The sequence below is a fragment of the Alosa pseudoharengus genome, unplaced genomic scaffold (assembly GCF_046254945.1).
Source record: "Alosa pseudoharengus isolate Yale_2024_CS ecotype anadromous, Long Island Sound unplaced genomic scaffold, YU_APseudo_1.1 YU_APseudo_1.1_scf_9, whole genome shotgun sequence".
Classification (NCBI taxonomy): Eukaryota; Metazoa; Chordata; class Actinopteri; order Clupeiformes; family Clupeidae; genus Alosa; species Alosa pseudoharengus.
The window spans coordinates 37,668,864-37,683,863 of NW_027468881.1; the positions used below are offsets into that span (position 1 = coordinate 37,668,864).

The following is a 15,000-nucleotide window of genomic DNA, read 5'->3' on the forward strand; positions in this document are numbered from 1 at the left end:
ACACATTTTCTCACAACAATCACACAGTAAACATATCGATTACAGGACGGTTTGATAGCCATAATCTCATTCATTTTCCCATGGGGTTCCAGGAACACTAAAAACTACAAGCTTCCAGTTGACTTCCACACTATAGTAAATAGTAAATAGTACTCTATAGTAAATAGTAGCCTTCCACACTCTATAGTAAATAGCCTTCCACACTCTATAGTAAATAGTAAATAGTAGCCTTCCACACTCTATAGTAAATAGTAGCCTTCCGCACTCTATAGTAAATAGTAGTCTACCACACTCTATAGTAAATAGTAGTCTACAATAGTTTATGGAGTGCTCCTACCTAAGTAGTACATGCCATATGACACACACACACACACACATACATATATATATGTACTACACCTCAATTGAGTGCCTGTGATATTGAGCAGATATGCCAGTTCCAAAGACAATGTTCCCTGCAGCTTTTTTTCCTTGAGTTTTGAACCCTTTTACGATTTCACAATGAAATCAGGCTACTCTTAACGGATCGGTGGCTGCGTTTAATAGTGTCCGCCACCTTTCTCCAGAACGACGTGTCCTCTACCAATCTGGAACAGCATTGACTAGAGCGGGTGCGCTTGTGCAGGGAAAATGCTTATTAGTCAAACAATCCCCGTCGGAATAATGCCTCCGTCAGCCGCTGGTGAAGGATAACTATGTGTGTGTGTGTGTGTGACACACAGGTGCCAGGCGTCGAGCACGGCCCCTGAAGGGGATCTGAGAGAGGCACGGGGAGCATCCAGAGGCCGAGGGAGACCAGGAGCCTCTCGAGATCCCACAAACAGGGGGAATAGAATTGAGCTAGCCCTCACCTGCATACAGAGCTAATGAGCTCTGGCCAAGGACTTTCCTCTAGCACTGACACAATACCCTTTTAGAGCAGGAGATGATTTCATGTATAAAACATATCATACGCTCTCACTGAATCTCACTGTGAGTGTCATTTTAACAGCCGCTTAAAGATAAATTAATTTGCACATTTTTAGGAAATGACATGATCCATGACACATCAATGTGCATCTTGCGTCATGTTGGTGAGTAATATGCACTGCCTTCTCACACTAAATCCTTTACTAAACCAGATTAAATACTTCATAATCTCTGTTCTCAGTAAGATACTTGCAGTATACATGCATGCATGACTGAGAACAGGACACCTGTCAATCAGTAAGCAGAGTCAAGTTAGACCTACAGTATAGCTTCAAACCTCACACAGTTAGTGCAGTTTTGTAGTCTGTGAATGTTTGCTGTTAGCAGAGGGTTAGCAACAGAAACCCTTGGAATGTTGCCATATTTCGGGTTAGGATCATCACAAATCTCCCTCATTTTCAAAGCTTAGTGTTGACAGGTATATTAATTTAAGTCTGCATTGTGTTTGTAGTTCATCCTAAAAATGAACAGGAAAGTGATCACATGTCAAATTCCTCTGGGTGGGGTCAGTGGAGTTGAATAAGAAGTATGCATACAATGTCCAACTCTGTGTACACAGACCTTTCTCATTAGAACTAGCAATATAGGAATGGAAGTGGTTTACTTCATGACTTGTTTGTAGCCTATCCATGTTTTATTGTCATCATACCATTCAATATGAAATCTAAACCTGTTCACTGAAATCTTACACCTAGCATTACTATTTGCACTAACACACACATACACACAGCTAACTTAGCCTGGGGCCTAGATGTTGTTCATGGTGGGCAAAGGGTTAACTGCCATGCTGGTTGATTGCATGTGACACCCAATATGAGGGGACAGATGTGTGTGATGCTGATGTTTGTGAATTTGTGCATGCCTGCATTTATGTGTGTATGTGTGTGTGTGTATCTGTGTGTGATAGAGATAGTTAGAGAGATAGAGAGAGAGATTGACTGTGTGTATACATGTGTGTGTGTGCGCGGGTGCATGTGTATGAGAGAGAGACAGAGACAGAGAGAGGGAGAGTGTGTGTGTGTGTGTGTCTGGCATTGCCAGCCAGGGCTTGGTCTGGCTGCAGAAGTGTGTGTGTGTGTGTGTGTGGCATGGCTTGGTCTGGCTGTAGAAGTGTGTGTGTGTGTGTGGCATGGCTTGGTTTGGCTGCAGAAGTGTGTGTGTGTGTGTGTGTGTGTGGCATGGCTTGGTCTGGCTGCAGAAGTGTGTGTGTGTGTGTGTGTGGCATGGCTTGGTCTGGCTGCAGAAGTGTGTGTGTGTGTGTGAGGCATGGCTTGGTCTGGCTGCAGAAGTGTGTGTGTGTGTGTGAGGCATGGCTTGGTCTGGCTACAGAAGTGTGTGTGTGTGTGTGTGAGGCATGGCTTGGTCTGGCTGCAGAAGTGTGTGTGTGTGTGTGTGTGTGGCATGGCTTGGTCTGGCTGCAGAGGGCGGTGTGTGTGTGTGTGTGTGTGTGTGTGTGTGTGTGTGTGTGTGGCATGGCTTGGTCTGGCTGCAGAAGTGTGTGTGTTGTTCATTCCTCCGCATCTCACCTCCTCTGAAGACTGCTCATTTGTGGAGGCCCCTGCGGTCAGTAAATAACAGGCTCCTCCATGAGCCGCGTCTCCCCGCGCGTCTCCCCTCCGCTCCATATGTCTGAGGGGGGTACGACTCCCTCTGCCCCTCAGACAAACCTGTCACTATCTGCCAACCTCAAACGCCAGCCACTCAACAGAGCCTCCACATCAGCAGCTTCTTAAACAAAAACAAACAAACACAAAAGGGGAAGGGTTTGTTCAAATGGACCCTGCGTCGTCCAATCTTATTAATGAGGACAAACACACATGCGTGACACTCAACTTCCATCTCTCAGGTAGCTTGTGTTTCTGATGTTGATAAGATGATAAGTAAGTGAGGCCATATTAAGATAATCTTTGGAGGAAATTATGGATTTCAATGGCCAGTTGACAGGCATGGAAATGGATGTGAATCTTTAGACAACTCTCATGCCAAGTTTGTTTAGTAGTGTTCATTGCTGTTCAACAGGTGACATTTATGTATCGTCTTATCAACATGTAACATTTCACACACAAGTGTTGGATTTGCATGCTGTCATTATGTTAAATATAAAAAAAATTCAATGTTGTAAAATAAAAATAAAAAAAGATCTCAGTATAAAAGTCTGATGCATGTCTCACACACACTTTATCACTCGGAAGATCCATAGCCTGCCATAAGAACAAAAAATATATTTGAGTGAAATGAACAGTTGCACATTTCCAAGCATAGCCATGTAATATTTCCAGCCAAAGTGATGGTAAGGCACATCTGTTCACATCAGTGTCTGTATGAGTAATGTTAGAGAAATGTGCAGGGTTCAGCCTAGGCATCAGCATCCCGCAGTAAAAACATGCTACAGCCACCCTCAGAGGTGACGTCAGTCTGTCAAACGGTGGGACACAGACACAGTTCATCATTCAACAAATATTATTTTTTACTTCTTTTCAAAGTTGAGAGGGGAACAAAGTGGTGATCAGAAACTACCCATTGTAAAACATTGCATATTAACATTCATTCACCTGAAACCAACATTTCTACAATATTTAAATTATTTAAGATATCCTTTCATTACACTGTATAACAAGAAATTTGAAGAGACAGTAAGATATATGTATGTATGTATGTATATATTTATATGCAGTGGCGAGAGAGAGAGAGAGAGAGAGAGAGAGAGAGAGAGAGAGAGATAAGAATCCGAAATAATCGTACAGTAAGTCATGTTTCCTAGTCAATACACCTGTTCTTAAACGACCAACCTTTCCCTCTCTCAAAGTTAATAAAACGTGCTGGATCACATCAATGCATATTTATGGGGAACATTTGCAGCATAGGGAAGGGGGAGAATCAATTTCCTGCTCCCTCTTGGTAATTGATGGCTTTTCTGAGTGTGCTCTTGCAGGGAAAAAAGACACATCAGGTCTATCATATTTGGAGCTGTAGTAAAGCTGCCAAACTCTAATCTCCTGGACGCTTCTGACCCCTCTATGACCTGCTCTTCTACCCAACGCCAACAATCGCTAATAAATGAGGCCTGGAGACTGTCCAAAATGTCAATATTATCACATAGCATTTTCATATTATTTTGTCTGTCTAATATTGCTCCATTTCTGCTTTCAATATAACTGTGCATCTGGCATGTCAAGCTGTCTGTCTTTCTGTCTGTCTGCCTGTGTCTGAGGGAGATATGAAATATTTCATCTCCATGACCTCTTAAGTACATTTGGGCTTCAAGCATGTTTTTTAACATCCCAGAGTCATTCTTTTCTTTTTAACTCTTAGTGGCGTGTGACCTGGGTTGACGTGTGACAGCTGAGCAGTCAAGTCCATGGCCTGTCGCCACAGGAATCTGATACTTCAGGAGCCTTAAGCTTGACCTTGAGCTGTATTTTTTTTTCATGGCCAGAAACTGTCGGGCTCAGCAGTGAGAAATGTGCCTGTCCAGATGGTTTTGCGCGACAGCGTCTCACTAATTGTCAGTGATGCCATCAAAGAGATGGAGTCGACCTGACAACACCGCTGATCCGCTGATGAGCAATAAAATCAGCATCTACAGGGGAAAAGGCTGAGTAGAAAAGCCAGGTAAATGCTAACCACTGGCAATGTTTAATGAGCTTAACGTATTAATAACATATTAATCATGATTCTAGCCTACACAGCTGGGTCTCCACACAAAAAGCAGTCACATGCAAGAAGATATAAACAGATGCACTTTGCACTGGCAAAGTATTCACGCCGCACATCTTTATGACATCATAAAGGCATGCCTCGCATGCACAGCAGTGTGTCGTTAGGAGTTAAATCTTGGCGAGCGCGGTGACTATGGCGGTGTAGGGTACTGGGGAGGCGTGAAGTGCCAGGCGGCCTGTCCCTCTGACGGCTCCTGCCCCAGCTCCCAAACATATGACATGTGGAGAGGGCCCCACTACAGACTGACATGTGCTAAAGTGCATTATAGTTATTGCCGGGATAAAGGTCACATCACGACGTGCTGCAGATGAGAAGGGACAGCTCCACTGCTTCACACAGTGCCAAGCCAGAGCAAGTGGGAGGGAGAGAGAGAGAGAGAGAGAGAGAGAGAGAGAGAGAGAGGGAGGAAGAAGTGCAGCGATCTTTGGGGACATGTTCACTGGCCTCCACTCCCATGATTAACCCACACTTAATCATCAGATTAAGAAAGAAGAATAGTGCATCAGAGAAGTGTTTGTTTAGTTAATCAGATAATGGTGCTGCAGCGGGGGAAAAAGATGTTGTAAAGATGTTGTAAATCCATGGGTGGGTGTCTGAAGAGGGTTGGTCTGTTGGCATGACAATATGCCACGAAGCCTGACCCACACAGTGCATGACAAACGTCCTCAGAACCACAATTATGAACTTCATATTGCAGTAGCAACTACTGAAACACTGCGGTCAACAATATCATAATGACTTCCTGGTTCTTCGCATCATGGTGCTATTACACTTATATAGAGTTTAGGCCTCTGTTGGACAGCTTTTTAGAATGGCCACCTGGTTGGGATGCATGCAATATGGCAAAATAGACAGGAACATTTGCAGGAATGTTTCAGGAAGACCAAATCTCAAGAGGAGCAAATGATGCAGACAAAATTAAGTACAAGAGATTTCTGTAATGGCCAACTGGCTGGGAGCACATTTCACTTTAAAATGTCTGCATTTTCTGAGAGACAAAGAGTGTGGACAGACAAAGGGTGTGGGTGTGTGTGGGGGAAAGATGTGTGAGAACAGGGAAAGCCTCCAATTTTACAAAAAGTTGCAAACTCCAATTAAATGTGTGCTTGTATATGCACATAACGATGCGTATAGTAACACAAGTATCAAACAAATGCTTCTTATGCATCTGTAGAAAATGCCTGACCTCAGAAATATGGTGGGACCACGCTTCAGTGACGTGACCAAAGCAGCATCTCACAGTCTGCCATATAGCAAGTCTGCCAGAGAGATAGTAACACCTGTATTGCTTATACTAGTTGTTAAGCATTGGAATAAATTTTTTTTGTGCAATATGCATAACCAAATGCTGGCATAATGAGCCATCTGCATGTGTGGTCCCCTCCTCCGAGATGCTGGGATCTGCACCATCTGTGCTGCGGCTACCAGCTGTTTTCCTTCTTATTACATGTTTATTAAAAGCTGGAGTTGTCCTCTTCACAAGTTAGTGGAAAAAATCAGACACATGAGAGGCAGTCGTCTCTGCTACCACAAAACAGAGAGCGGAAGTAAAGGAGGCTGACTCTCTTTCTCCAAATCTCGTAAAAAGGAAATGAACTTTTAAGATGATTTTCTCCCTATATTTTATGAAAAGAGGGAACGCTGGTGGGGAAGATGAGATTTCTTTGATAAGCAAAAGCTGATGAACGTGCAAATAACAAAACCAAGACTAGGCTATTGACCGATTTAAGCAGGTGCTATCATTTTTCACTTAATTTACAATAAATAATTAATAAATTGTAATAATATTTTGCGAAGAAGTCTGTTTAATATCTATTTAAAATGTGTATTATACATTAATGTTCAGTGTGGACATTCATCATAACCCTGCTTCGGTTGAGGTCTGACATAAATATGTTATCTAGAGGACCTGATGTAGTTGTCAGGTGGGACTCCTACCCTGACACCTTTACTCAGTCGCATGTCATTTGTGCCTGCCTGCACACCCAAACATTATTAGGAGAATCTTTAAGAGACAAAGTAGCAGAATGTAATTCAAGTATACATGTCACAGGAGACCCCCCCCCCCCACACACACACACACTCACAGGCTCACATGCACACACACACACACACACACACTCACAGGCTCACATGCACACACACAAACACACACACACACACACACACACAAATACAGTCCCAACCCAACCACAGACATACATGAAAAGCAGAAAGACACCCTCTAGCAATTGAAAGCAAGCGATGGCTGTGTAAAATATCGATTGACCACAAGTGAGCATTTATGTCCAGGCAGCAGCTCAAGAGCCTGCCGTCAGGCCTGCGTGGCCCTGTGTGTGTGTGATGGGGGCTGGCAGAAGTGCAGACCACCCTCTGCATCTGTCAGCAGACCTCAGCATCCCCTGTGTCAAGCGCGCTACACAGGCCCCCCTGCCCAGTGATGGACACTAGGACAGAGTTCTGGAAACGTCCATCAGGATAGGAGAACAGACCCCGGACATGACAGGTCAGATTCGGACAGACGCTGACAAACCCAGGGTGGACACGCTGTCCACACACACTACAGAGATCCCCAGAGACAAGTGACAGGCGGAGCAGATGCCTATACCTCCGTGTGGAGAGGTCTCTTTCTATCACACACACACACACACGCAGACACACTAATGTATACATGCCATACACACTGAAACATACACTGACATACTGTACAGTATACAGTAATTATATTCCACATAAACAGTTACATTCATCACATCCAGCGATATACACTGATACACCTTTTGTTTTCATTACTCTTCTAAGTCTGGATTATCCTGCTCCTGCACAGAAATGTTTTACCCACTTTTACATTACAGATCAAAGGCAACAAAAAGAGCCTTTTCCTTTTAAAGATCACCCTGCCATGAACACCCTCCTGACTGAGCAACTTGTGTCAGAGCGGTGTTCCCAGAGGCTTGGTGGAGGAGACTCTTTAAGAGAGAGCTCCTCAGGCTACAGTCTGTTTACCCCGCTGGTCTGGGGCACATTACACTTGTGGATTGACAGCCGCCAGTGACACATCTTGTCCATATCACCTTTGATATGCCAAAACAGCGTGTGACATGGCCATCGCCTGAGAGATGCTTATGTTTTGTCGACAGGAAACAGTCACGCAGAGCATTTTTAAAACAGGCAACTGGAGGAAAAATCACACTGCTCCAAACCAACGACAACAAACTCAGCAGCTCCAATGACACAATTAAGAGCTGAATACTGGTATTACCTGATGGGAGGGGAACATTTGGCTCATAAGATAGATTAAATGTTTATGTGAAACACACATACACACACAGACACAGACTCACTCTTAACACAACTCAGGGGCTGTGCCCCCCACCCCCCTCCCATTGTGTGTGTGTGTGCTTGCGGGAACACAGTTGCATGTGCCATTCCTCCTGTGGAGTGGTGTTCTTTAAGCACTGCGTTTGGAAATCAGGCGTGAGTAATGAGGGCCTTTCAGCAGGCTGCGTTAACCAGCACAGGACATGGGGTCAAGCAGCTTTGTGTGACAGACAACCCTCACATGGATACCATTGCTGTAAAGGCCTTTATTCCATTTATGCCATCAATAAATTATACATTAATCTACATGTATTCATTTAGCAGACACTGTTGTCCAAAGTGACTTATTATGTCAACTATGCTATGTGGGATTACGCTGTCTCCAGAGAAACTTGGGGTTAAGTGCCTTGCTCAAGGGCACAACGGTGGAAGCCAGGAATTGAGCCCACAACGTTTTAGCCTACTGTACGCCAGCCAAGTGTCTTAACCATTACACTACCACCACCCCACCACATGAGACACAAACAGAGTCTCAAAAACACACACACACACACACACACACACACACACACACATGCACGCACACGCACACACACAAACAAACAAACACTCACACATAACATACACATTTTGATGAACATAAAGACATCCACACACATAAGCGCAATTAGACAATGTACTTAAAGATGTAGGTGAATACATGGTAAATACATGTATTTCTTTCATACCACAACTGAATGCCTCTCTCTGTTTAGATCAGGTTCTTCATGAGTGTAATTATTGCAGGGAAAACTCAAGGGCAGTGTATAATTGGACATTATGCTTGTCCAGTTTGGCAACCTGGAGAAATAATTAACCTCTTCCAGCTGGATTTGGGGTTGGAGAGAAAAAAAAAAAAAAGGAAGGCAACAACCCGACAGGAGCTTCTAGTGACCATGTCCCCAGCCTACAGTCCATCACAGTCCTGCTGACTTTCATCACCTCTATACCAACAAATGATCTGGATTATAACCACAACCATGGGAACAAATGCAAGAAGCCCATTCATTGGAAATAACTGAAATTGTGGAAGAAAGGAATCATGGAAGGCACGATGGTTACTGTTAGATCCTCAGAATAAGTAGCCACTTTAAGGTTCCCACAGTTTCTTGTGTGTAAAAGCTTCCCCTTCACTGCCTGGCTATTTCATTTTACTCACGGTTCCTTCGCCTCTTTCCATTTAATTGGGTTACACATATTAGATTTTCAAATTAAGCATCTGCTGTTAACAATATGCATATGTTGTTGTTCTACTTTGAAAATTATGACTCTCAAGACTTCAATCACCGGCTGTCCGTCTCACATGAAATTTCAGCTCTGAATCAGAAACAGGTCTGGATTCCCCAGGCCTCTGTGCTTTCATCATAGGAGTGCATTTTAATTAGACCCACCCAGCAGCAGCCATTTGTAGCAAGGCTGCAGAACTAAACAGTTCAACTCCTCAATGCAAATGAGCACTGTGAGTTGCATTATTGAAAACAGATGCAAAATTCAAATATTTTTTTAAGGTACGTTAATATGAAAAATAAAATACAACAGACAAGTTCAGCTAACTTTGCAAGTTATTGTTTCCTTTCTTATATATATATACAGTATGATTAGGGAATCACAACCTACTTCAATTTAATTAGTTTGAGTGGTTAGAAGACATTCTCTCAGGAAAACCCTATAAAACTCTTAGTGGGTTCAAGAAGTGGTATTTCATGTGGGAACTTCCTTGTATTTTCCCTCTTTCAGGTAGAAACATTAAAAAAAAATGTGAACGCACATTAATCTTTGGAGGGAGCCACAAAGATCTACACATATTAATAAAAATGAGGGTGGGAAATCAACATTTTCCAATTTGGAGATATTCTTCAGATTATTAAAGTCTCAACATGCAGCGGATACAATCAAGCTACAACCACACAAAGACTTGAAAACCCCTCTGCTCTTCTCTCCTCCCCAGCTCACTATTCCAACAAGACTGTCACCTTGTCAATAGTGGTGCCTTAGCTCCTATGAGATTTCAAAAAGGAATATTTTGCATAACATTGCTCAATACTGTTCAACACGCCTGGCCCACAGTCGCCTAATGTCAAGAAAACATACTGGAAACAATCTATATAAATGTATATGAACACCCAGACTCACTGCTCCGAGAGCTTAGCTAAGCTTGAAGTTTAGCATTTACCAAACAGTGCCATTTATTTACATGTTGACCAGTTGGTTCCAGTGACTGTAGGATGGGTGCAGTCAATTAGCCAGTCTGTGTCCAGTTACAAAATGTACATATGTTTGACCATGAGCTTTGTCTCATATAGTTCTGCTTGTAAATCTGAGTTTTACTTGAAAGGTTCTGCATGTCAGGTAAATCTGTGTTCTGTAAGCAATATTTTCAACAAATACATTCAACTGTTACATGACATCATCTAAAGCCCTGGAAGTGAAACTATAAGTGAAACTTTGTAAATAGTATTTAATCTACTGCCTTTAATTGTATTGGATATCAGGAAAATTGATGCTCTGAGACACTTTTAGCACTCTAAGCAGTACTAATACTTCAGAATGGTCTGGTTTTAATCATCCTATACCTCATTTTGTATGGTACCGCTACACAGTTATGGAAGACTATATATGACATGGAAAACATCGGGTGGCAAAGTCTGAGGTCACACTATTGTATTTTCCTTTAAAATTGAGTTTTAAAACAGAACCAGACTGAAAAAAACAGCCTGACCAGCTTAAGGTGGTTTGCTGGTTGACCAGCTTGTTTGACCACCCTATGATGGTTGACCTGCTAGACAACCCAGCTTACAATGGCCATATGAGCACTCTCAGCTCTGTTTCAGAAATGATCTGCGTCCATACTACTCACCTGAAAACGCACCACTCATCCACGCTGGGCACGTGCTTTCTTCCCGTGAAAAGGTGACCTGAAACAAGAGTGGAACAAACATGGGTTTCTGTGTCCTTCTTTTCAAGATTCTGTTTTCAATTCTAAAACACAACCCAGAGTTTTCAAGCTGAGACAGGGCCAGCAGAGATTTGAAAATGCTCCTTTTTACGGTCTAAAGACGGCAGAGTAGTGGGGACAACAGGCATAAATGCAATAAAAGTGGCATATTGTTTCATATTTTTCATTATATATTTCGTAATCAAAAACGCAATAATGTGTCTAAGCAAGCCAATGTTCCACAAGTTCTTCAATTCAATAAAGGTTCTACCAATTTGATGTCTACCAACTGTGTGCAAGTAGCATGGTTAGGAGTGGGTCTGGACACGGTTCATTGATTTTACGACTTCCATTAGGGCCATAACTAGCAGTGAAATTAAACTTCAATTGGTGCATTACGGTAAACTCTTACCAAATTGTTTCAGAAGTGCAGCGATCTTGTAAACAAAGGTTTTTAATTAAGCTGTTTACTCAATTCCAAAGAAATACATGTCCATGTTGGATTAGCGATTTTATTTGCGTACAGTATCTGTGTTTTAGGGACATTGAAAATGGGCTTCAATGGCCTCTTGGTCTGCAGAGCAAATCCCAAATTTGCCAAAGGTTCGTATGGGTATTCCCAGGCTAAGTATACAAGCTTAACTAAAGATTCTTAAACATTTCCCATCCTGAGATTTTCAGCCCCATCTCATACAGTAGGCATATGTTCACATGTACAATCAAACACACACACAAAGAGAGAGAGAGAGAGAGAGAGAGAGAGAGAGAGAGAGAGAGAGAGATCTTAAGCATCTTCAATCCAGTTCAAATAACAGTTCTGCAGGAGGTACACTAACAAGAAAACTGACATTTCCCTACTACAAACCACCAGTGTCCAGTGTCTGGTAGTAATCTTTCATAAAGATATCAACTCTAGAAGGTTAACACGAGCTCTATTGGCATACTCAGCAGCCATACATCTCAGTAATGAACACGTGCAAGAGCGATGTTATACATCCCAGCTGAACATGCACATACATGCTTGATATAACTCAACAACTCAAAGAAAACACACAGAAAAACACACAAAGTGTATGTTTGTATGTGAATGTGGGATGCATGCTTATGCATGTGTGCAGTGTGCAGTGCACAGTATGCAGTACTGTATGTGTGGGATGCATGCTTATGCGTTTATGGGAAAGACATAGTTTGTGTGTGTGTGTGTGTGTGTGTGTGTGTCTGTCTGTCAGTGTGTGTAAGAGAGAGAGAGACAGAGAGAGAGGTCTTACACTGGATAGATCTGAATGAGAAATGGCATACATTGACTGTAAGAGCTGGCACCACACACAGATTTATAATAATGAACTCTGATCATTTTCCATGAGCTGTGAGCAGAATTGTGGGTCCTTACACCCTCTAAGCTGAAGCACGGTTGCAAGGCGAGCAGATTTTGCATATAATTTATCCTAACTGCATAATCCCACACATCAACTACATTTAGACCTATTTATAAATGTGCTTTCATTACACGCAAAAACTCAATGACCTTTCAACCCTTTGAATACCCTATGTTTCTGTGTGTTTATGCAACTTTAAGCCTACTGTATTTGAGGTCAGTTATTCAGGTCCAATAGCTTTCCATCTCAAAAAGTGTAGCACCAAGCATAACTACTTTAAAAACAATACAAAGGTAATTATCAGGTTACAACATAAGTGTGTTGCGGCAGTACAGACTCTTTGTTACTTCAAGTACAACCTTTCTATACGTACACTGATATGGATATGCGTTGAAATGGAAACAAAATGTTCGCTAAAGCTGCTGTTTTTTTCTTTGAGATGAAGAGCGCCTTACATCCGCATGGTTTCCTGGCCGCTGTCTCTTTAATAAGCTCGTGGTTATCTAGTGTAACAAATGTCTCGCTGCCATCATCAAGTCCAGGCGAGGAGGGAGGAGTTTTTTAATGTTCAGTTTGTTCTGTGGATCGATGTTTGCTGGCATCACCTCACCCCGCCTGTGCTGCTTGTGACATAGTATTTCATACAAGCGGGTTTCTCTGTCCTTTCCGTATGTTTCACGCGCTCATCGGATTTGGTGTCTGACAGTACTCGCCGTGTGACTTTCGCAAAAGAAACGGAAAGACAAGAAAAGAATCCGCCATAGATCTACGATAGTAGGAGGTAAAAAAGAGGACCCGTCCTGACACCTGATTTGCAAAGACAGCGTTTCTCATTCTGGATTGTAAGAAGACGACCTCAGAACGGCGAAATTCTAAATAAAGAGTGGCTCTGTTTGCATGGACTATAATAAATCCCACACACATTCCGCCTGGACGCTGCCTGCCTGAACTGCGAGTCCAAAAATGCCAAGAAGAAAACAGGAGGCTCCGAGACGTGCTGCGGGTAAGTCAGATTGACACCTATCATTCTAGTCCTCGGCGTTCGGATACTTCAGCGGTAACATATTACGCTCACCTTAGACTTTTCCTTAAAAATGATTCGCACTTAAAGCAAATTGATGGTAACTAACCAAAAGATGAGAGGGAAGTCAAAATGTACGCGCTTACCGGACACGTTGAACTTCTCAGAATTATATATCTGTAGGGGTCAAGTACCGTGTCTGTGTCATCAGGGTGTATGTTCAGCCTGCATTCTTTCTTTTACTTGGAAGCGGAAAAGATGAAAACAAAGATTGCGTCGCTTTTTAACAATTTCACTCTGACATGTAATTATGATTTATCTATGGCTTTTACAACTCTGTTTCATGAAAAAGTTAAGAGTTTGAAACTTGAAATAGATACTAGAGAGTAGCGTCATTGGCCACTGCAAATAACTTGAAGGAAGGGAATGGTTTCAAATGGATGTGCCTCGAGGACCCGAATATCAGTTGAACTTCCAATGAACTCTTAATATCCCATAGACAAATGGAGAGGCACAAGCACACACTGGATTTCTCACACACTTACATGCAGACGGGGAGAGAAGGGGGAGTCTCGAATGATAGTTATTTGTAGCCTATGTCCCAGTCTATGTTGCTTCTCAGCCTTTATATGAACACTCGAATAGCCTATAGACTAATCCCAACATTAACATTGGGGTGAAAGAATGACTGCAAAACACCGAATTACAGATGTAGGTACCTAAATTGTATGGATAATCTGATTAGTTACCTAAAATGCAATTTCGATTTTATGTCTCCACCAAAGAGATCGACCTTCTGAAAACGTTCCAATTCGGTCTCAGTCGACACTTTTTCTGTCTTATCTCTTTTTATTTGACATACGATTGACTGAATGTCACAAAGCTTTTATTATTAAAAAATAGTATCATAGAAGTGAATGCATATATTTGTGTGCTTTTGATAGACAGATGTTCCAACCTCACAGCTTTATTTGCCTTGTGTTTATCGAAGTCCCTAATCTTGAGCATGGGGCCAAACAAAGTGAGAGAACATAATGAGCAGGAATGACTTAGGGATCATCATAAAAGTCAAGCATATAACACAGTCTTCAGAAAGTAAGGTATTGTGTCAGCAACTAAACACAAAGAAACCCTGCTCTGTTCATGAAATTACTAGATCATGTGGGTTCAGGTATTACCTAAAACTTCATATAGCAGACGTCTTTGTGGCCATAATTACTAATAATTTATAATTTAATAAAATATAGTAATGACATTTTAAAAACACCCTTGCTACTTAGTTTATCATGGCATATTTAGGGGAACGAAAAAAAAAGAATATTATGAAAATGTTGTCAACTGTAACTTAATGATGTCCTTAGTGAAAACTTAGTGTATTGTGATATTTTGCTGATCTGCTGTGCTCATTTAAAAATGTGGCGATCGCTGTAGCGTGACTGTGTTGTCAGCTAGCTGCTAGGTCTGCTGTTTTAAATGCCAGAGACATAAAGTACATGGCCGTAATGAAGTAAAAAGGAGGAACACAGTCATAGGGGCGGCTAAAAATAAGGCCATTGATGGTCTTGTTTGTGTTGACGGGAGCTGGATGCAGGAATGATGACTTTTATTATGGCTGCGGC

General features: G+C 42.1%; 1 protein-coding gene and 1 long non-coding RNA gene across 2 annotated transcripts in view; one reads left to right on the plus strand and one right to left on the minus strand.

Moving 5' to 3' along the window:
- Positions 1 to 12,811, minus strand: part of LOC143115102 (uncharacterized) — a 19,456-nt gene extending 6,645 nt beyond the window's left edge. Inside the window, exons 1-3 of the long non-coding RNA XR_012985049.1 lie at positions 12,734 to 12,811; positions 10,907 to 10,964; positions 2,496 to 2,694 (exon numbers count right to left, since the gene is read on the minus strand). This is a non-coding gene — a long non-coding RNA (uncharacterized LOC143115102). The remainder of the gene's footprint in view (positions 1 to 2,495; positions 2,695 to 10,906; positions 10,965 to 12,733) is intronic.
- A 111-nt stretch (positions 12,812 to 12,922) lies between these two features.
- The window catches only part of tshz2 (teashirt zinc finger homeobox 2), a 42,880-nt gene continuing 40,802 nt past the window's right edge, over positions 12,923 to 15,000 (plus strand). The window contains exon 1 of the mRNA XM_076276973.1: positions 12,923 to 13,363. Coding sequence (XP_076133088.1) covers positions 13,324 to 13,363 — 40 coding nt within the window. The 5' untranslated portion in view covers positions 12,923 to 13,323. The remainder of the gene's footprint in view (positions 13,364 to 15,000) is intronic.